Below are 7,206 nucleotides of genomic sequence, written 5' to 3'. Positions count from 1 at the left end.
ATTGAGCACTGACTACATTGGTTGGTTCAATACCAGGACTCGAATCGTAATAGTCGTAAATGGGAAACTCGTCACGTAAAAATGCATATTTCGGATTATAATAAACGTGAGCATACTGCTCGCCTCGTATACCGAATTAGGAGACAAGCAGTAAGTTCACGACTGTAAGTTTCACGTGGCGGAATAATTGTTCACTCTCTTCGTTGATTCTGATGCCTTTTTTATCTCTTAATCAATGGAGACTAGGGATAGAATCAGATTTCTACGTTAATGTAAGTATCAAAGCGCTAGACATAAGACGTCAGTTTATTTTCATTAAATGATTTCTAATTAATTCAGTAAAAATACTCAATTTACACACTGCTCTACAAAAACAATGGACTCACTTGTTAAGTTTCGTGAACTTTTCTGCTAAAATACAGCACCCATAAAACAGCCGCGCTGATTTTAAATTTAGTCGTTAACTATTCGTTTAACTATGCTAATGTGTTAGCGCGTTCAAATAAGAGAAGATTGGATATGAATCGGTTCCACTTACACTTCATAAAAATTCTAACCTTCTCACTTGCTTTACACTACCGATTCTCTGCCGCTGTAATCACCTATCCGCAATGCGATCAGTTGCAAGTGGAGACGAATTGTAGCTGCAAACGTGATATCTACGTCGACATGGAAATTGTCTGTCCGCTAAAAGTGCGTGCAAGCAACAACAGCGATGGCATAGTAACAATCGCCATTTACAGAAGCGCGCAGGTGCAAGTGACCTGCCAAGGCAAGGCGCAAGAGGCTGATGGCGAAGCGCTCGCTACCGCGTTGCCCTCACTGCCTGTCGGACCTGATTTAATGCTGCTGGCGACACGCGGTTGCACCAATGGTTTCGACACAATTTTGCGTCGCTTAAGCATACGCAAAGCCAGGTTGCTTGAGCTGAGCGCTGGCGCGACGGCAACAAACGCAAATCTAACACGACAACAGCTACCCACTGTGCTGCCGGTGGACAACTTGAAGCTTACTGCTTACACGCGCTTAGCAGCTGATCTTTTTGCGGACTATGCGCGTTTGAAATTCCTCGAAATCGAAGCTTCCTACTTGCACTTACCGCCTGCGGTTTTCCAGTCGCTACCCAATTTAATAGGTCTTACGCTAAAGGCGCACATTTCACGGCTGTCGCTTGAAACATTTCGCGCACAGCATCGACTCCTAAATGTTGTTTTCAGCGATGGTGCGCTGCAGAGTCTGCTGACTGCTGATTTCCAGCACTTGCCAAAGCTACAGTCGCTTCACTTGCCACGCAATCAGCTGGATCAAGTACCAGCGCACACCTTCGCGCCACTCAACGAGCTATTGCGCATCAATTTGAGTGAAAATCGCTTGCGTGCGCTGCCCGCCAATATGCTCGAGCATCAATCGAAGCTCGTTTACATCGATTTGAGTGAAAACCAGCTGCAAGCGCTATCGCCGGAATTATTTACGCATACACAGCGCCTGCAGGAGCTCCGCTTGTCGCACAATCAATTGCAAAGCATACCCAGCGAATTGCTTGCGCCGCTCAACTTTCTCAAGCTGTTGCATCTGAACAACAATGCACTGCGCGACTTGCATCCGCACACCTTCGCCAACAATACCGAGCTTCAGTACCTGCATTTGCAGCACAATCGCATCGAGTTATCAGCAGCGGACATGTGTGCTACGCTCGTCTCCTTCACAGAACTAAGCGAACTGCTGCTGCACAACAACTCGTTGACACAATTGTGCGCACAGCTGCCGCCAAGGAGAATGGGGCGCATTGATTTGTCACACAATCGCATCGGAACGCTGCGAGCGCCTGAGCTAGTTGCGCTCGCATGCAGTTGGGCGCGCGTAGATCTATCGCATAACGCGCTCCAAACTATTATATTGCCATCGAAGTTGAACATCAGCTTGGAAGACATGCCAGCACTCAAATGCCAGAGTAACATAGCGCTTAACGAGAATGCGCTGCACTGCGATTGCCAGCTATTGGACTTTGTGCTGCAGAGTCATCGGCGCTTTCTCAGCGTGCAGACGCAACTGAACACCACCAATCTGAGCTGCGCGTCACCAGCTAAGCTACGAGGCCGCCTTGTTGATACGCTGCAGCCCAGCGAGCTTTTGTGTCCTGTAGTCGCAGCCTTTTGTCCCGAGCGCTGTCGCTGCTGGGCGCGCCCTCACGACGCTACGCTAATCGTAAACTGCACGCAAACGCGGCTGAAAAGTGTTCCTGCGCTACCATCGCTCTCCAAGACAACGCTTGCGGCAATCGAGTTGCATGTTACTCACAACGAAATCCGCGCGCTTCCGCTGAACTCAACCGCCGGTTATGTGAAAGTGACGCGCATATACGCGGCCTACAACCAGCTCAGCAGCATTGAAGCGGCACAGCTGCCTGTGCAGCTCACACACCTTGACGTGCGCGCTAACCGCTTGGCGCGTCTCAACAACAGTTTCTACATACTACTCAATCGCACACAAACGCTGGCTACGCTGTATTTGTCACAAAATCCATGGGCGTGCGACTGTGACACCGAACAGTTGTTGATCGCCGCCAAGGTGCATCACAACCGCATACGCGATCTGGATGCGCTCAGCTGCGCCGATCCGCAGTATCCAAAAATACTTGAGCTAGCCTTCAGCGATATTTGTCCTACAGATATGACAGCACTTTTCGCCAGCATAAGCCTGCTAGCCACAGGTTTGCTGCTAGCTATCACCAGCGCGTTCTACTTCAAATATCAGCTGGAAGTAAATGTATGGCTGTACGCGCATAACGCCTGCCTTTGGTGTGTCACCGAGCACGAGTTGGACAAGGACAAAGTCTTCGATGCGTTCATCTCATATTCGCACAAAGATGAGCGTTTCGTCAAACAAGAGCTGTTGCCGGGTCTGGAACAGGGCGACATACCATTTCGCGTGTGTACGCATGAACGCAATTGGCTTGCGGGCGCTTATATACCTGAACAAATCGTCGAATCTGTGGAACAATCGCGCCGCACAATAATTGTGCTCTCGCAGCATTTTATCGAATCGCCGTGGGCGCGCATGGAATTCCGCACTGCACATCAGAGCGCCTTGGATGAGCGACGCGCGCGCATCATTATTATTATGTATAGTGAAGTGGTGAATATGGATGCGCTCGATACAGAGCTGCGCGCCTACTTGAAGATGAATACCTACTTGCAGTGGGACGATCCTTGGTTCTGGAGCAAATTACGTTATGCCATGCCACATAAGCGTCGACATGTGCGGGAAGATGCGAATGCGCCGCGGTATGTCTACAGCGGCTCTGAGTTAATACAGCTGGGTAGACGTTCGCGCGGAGCGAGGCATTGAGACTATCAATTGAGTGTATATTTATTTTTGTAATTTATTATTAAAAAAATGTAAAATACAATATGTATAGAAAAAATATATACCCGGTATGCAACGAGAGGGCAGTTGTCTTACAGTCTTACAGTAAACACAATTTTGCTGAGAGTGCAGAATATCGACTCCCTCTCTTAATGGTGCTATACCTCGTTATAATTTTTGACAGAAAGTTGGACTAGAATCGGAAGCTTACGGAGCGATCCACGAAAGCCATAACCGCCCTTTAAGCAAGCTTGCACAAAGTTAACAAATATTTATCAAACTTCAAAAAATTTTGTTCAAAATTTCAAACTTTTTATTCAGAATGCCTTTTCCTAAGTATTAGCACCTTTATGAGTGCTAATCGTCCTTAAAACAATGGGTACTCTGTTTATTAATAATTTTCCAATAAAACTTGAACGCTTTCAAACGCTGCTTAGCCCTGCTATAAAGACATGTGCTTATCATCATAAAACAAAGTGCAAAGTAATTCACACCAACTACATTGTATGTAAATAGTGCTAGACACGGCCTTTGCCTACAACAAAGTCCATTGACGTAGATGTAAACAATTAAATATTTTTGAAACAAAACCATTTCTTTGTTTTCTTATAAGAAATTTACTATGCACACATGGGCGTACGCATACTTAATTAAAAATGCAAGTATTTTATTGATTGCTTAGTGTGAAAAACGGATGAATGACCGAATTTGCTGATTTTCAAAAAACAAGTAAAGAATATTAAATCCACAGATGAAGTACATTCAATAGAGATGAAGTCGGGAATCGTGCGAAAGTAACTTTTTTTCGAGCTTTACCCGATTAAGCGGTGCCAGATTAAAATTGCCGAAAGGGGTATCGTTAAGAACGAATTGGTGGATTTGGGATACAACTGAGAAAGAAACAGGTAAAGAAGTACAAGTGTGGCCGAAACCGAACTTTTTGTATATGCGGCGCATGTATTAAATGTCGGTTTTTTCACCCTTCAGTAAGCTGCATGATAAGCAGGTGTATTTTTTCCGATGTCAAACAGTTTCGATAATATGTTATGGTTGAAATAACTGAACCAAGTTTGGTGGAAGTCGATAAGGCGGTTATCGATATACACTTATGTAGTCTCATAAGTGGGTGATGCCACGCCCATTTTACAAACATCAATAATCTTGTGTCTTGTTGAGAGATTGTTGTTATTGAAATATCGGAGCTTTTGTATTTCAGAAATTTACCGTTATATGTTAAGTGGTGGTAATCTTAGTTCGATTTCATAAATTTTCAACATATCGCTTTTTTTGCGCCAAGGTTGGTAAATGTGTCGAATTTGGTAGAAATTGATAAACCGGGTACCGAGATACACATATGTATGTATGTAGGCTTAAGTGGGCGGTGTTGTAGGTGTAGATGGGTTCTAACATCACAAAGTAGTTTTTGTGAAAATTGCAGATAGAGGGTATTTAATACTCAGAATCTAATTAAAAAACTCGAAATTTTTACGAAAATTTGTAGATTTTTCTTTTAATTGCATAAATTTTTAAGTCACTCGATTGGTACATTTGTACAGATTTTTAAATTTTTACATTGGGCTATTGGTACAAAATAAAAAAATTTAGACAATTTTTTTTTAGTCAAAAGATTTGTACAATACAGCAATCTTCTATTGAAAAATTTAAACAAATTATTTTCCGTGATTTGGATAAAGAAAAATATTTGGGTATTCACACAAGTGCCATACGATTTGCCCGAAATTTCGGCAAAAAATAAACCCAATCGTGTGACACTGCCTTTAAGCTTGTATTTATACGGGTGTGGTTAAAGAATGAACTATAAAAAACTAACCAAAATATTCCGACGAATTGATGATAAATTGAAGTCAGTTAAAAATTGAGTTATATATGTATACCATTAGAATCTGTGTATAAAATTTAAGGCGAAATTTGAAAACGGCAACACTGATTTAGCACTGTTTCTTACATTTTTCAAAATATGTTTGCCAATCTTATTTTTACATCTGTGTCAAAGTTCAAATGGGGGACCTACCGCAGCAAGACAGACAAAAAGTTGAAGCCCTATTTCCTCCCGAATGGGTTACATCTGGCAATCCTACCACCGAGCTCAAACTAAGAAAATAATTTAATCACTTCAGTGCTATTTAGGCATCAAAGTCGATCGCTACTGCATCGCAAAAAGACTTCAACTTCAACAGAAATTAACTTTTCTGCAGTTATACACCATAACTGCAAAGAAAATACAGCTTGTCTCACTCGAACATGTTGCAACATTCCAATGAATGCAAAAATGAGCAAAGCAAAATAAATAATAAGTTGATATAAAAAAGGTTTTACACACATGCAGCAAAAATTTGCCACAGATTTACCTGTTTACTACCTACTACTCATATAACAGCTGTTATGTACATATGTACGTATTGTTGTTGTTGCTATAGCGTTGCACATTTGCTTGCTGCAGATAAGTTTTCATTTCCACGTTTTTTGTTTCTTGTCTGCAAAGTGTACAATACAGCCGGTGGCGGCGAATTTAGGTCAATCGCTTGTTGTGTGGCTCTGAACGCCTGCTAAGGCGTCTATGGCAAGTTCCTAGAATGGTTCGGTTTCGTTCGTTCGTGTGCGTTCATGCTTCGCAACTGGTTCGCTTGGTTCAACGATACGAATTTGTTTGTTGACTTGACTGGCAATGGTTTCGTATGTTTTTGGTGATTAGTGTTTATTATTTTTGATTATTTCGCTCTTTAGAGGTTTCCTTTATCATAAAATATATTTGATATAAATATTTTTATTTGTAGAAGAGCCAAATAATTAGATTATCTATTCAACTTGCAGAAAAACGCATCATCTCCAGGCACTTAACCCGTAAGATTACAATATCGCCGCTTTCTGTTCAACGTCGGCATTGGTATGTCATCGACGCCAATACCTAGTTCAGTGATGCTGAAAAACAGCGCCTGAGGGCGGAACTCTTTGAATCACTTTGTAGATTTTATATGGGCGCGCATAGAGTAAAAGCTCTCTCTGAGCATCACTGGCCTACTTGAAGCCTGGCCTCCTTCGACCAGGTAGTGAAGAGGGTGCCGGTTTATTTCGTTGAGGAGAGGGTTAGGCTACGTGCAGTGAAGAAGCAAGAAAGTTCAAAGAGGTAGACGTTTAAGTTGCTTAAATCGCCTCGGTTTTGATGCTCGATCTCGAAAGGTTAGAGACGACTGTCGACCACTCAATAATTCGCCGACCACCCTGTGGGTCTCTGTGGGAGATAGGAAGTCTCGATGTTTTCTAATAGCGTGGGGTGGCATGCGATGTATAACTGCTCGCTCGGAACACTTGCTGGTGGAGGCGACAAATATCTGCGTGCGAAACTTGACAATATTTTGAATTCGTTACGATAGACACTCCACCAGTTGAGAGAACTTTCAGTTATATTTAGTCGTTTTTTTTTACTGGACTTTATGGCGGCTGAATCCTCCTGAATTTGAGAATTATTACAAAACCAAAATAAATTAGCTTGTAGATGACGCCCGGCTAACACGACCTAACGTCGCATCTTCACAGGCAAAAAATAATGGCTACAATTTATAATTTTTGTTTCGCATTCGCAAAAACTCGGCATTGCGAATGCGAATGTTAAAATTAAAGCGGAATCTCCGCGGTTGCGGATGCGAATATTCGCAATAAGCTTGGTAATGTATATACATATGGGCCTATGCCTACATACACTCCGCTTCACTTGAATAGATATAATTTTTTTTCCTCAAATCTGAGCTCACATCTCGGAAAACCCTCGTTCTCATGATTTGGAAGAATGATGAATTTCGAAGAAAAGTGGTGAAAATGAAG

The 7,206-nt window shown here is 42.5% G+C and overlaps 1 protein-coding gene across 1 annotated transcript; it reads left to right on the top strand.

Moving 5' to 3' along the window:
- Positions 1-519: 519 nt before the first annotated feature.
- Positions 520-3,348, top strand: LOC118748370 (protein toll-like). Its single transcript, XM_036482743.1, has one exon. It carries the CDS (start codon positions 520-522, stop codon positions 3,346-3,348), a length of 2,829 nt encoding a protein of 942 aa, XP_036338636.1.
- The last annotated feature ends 3,858 nt before the right edge of the window (positions 3,349-7,206 follow it).

Source organism: Rhagoletis pomonella, unplaced genomic scaffold (assembly GCF_013731165.1).
Source record: "Rhagoletis pomonella isolate Grant_MI unplaced genomic scaffold, Rhpom_1.0 Rhpom_scaffold_00013, whole genome shotgun sequence".
Classification (NCBI taxonomy): Eukaryota; Metazoa; Arthropoda; class Insecta; order Diptera; family Tephritidae; genus Rhagoletis; species Rhagoletis pomonella.
The sequence above is the reverse complement of the archived record's forward strand: the minus strand, read 5'-3'. Positions and strand labels throughout refer to the sequence as shown.

Coding starts and splice junctions, on each gene's coding strand:
- LOC118748370 (XM_036482743.1), top strand. CDS start 520: ATGAATCGGTTCCACTTACACTTCATAAAAATTCTAACCTTCTCACTT.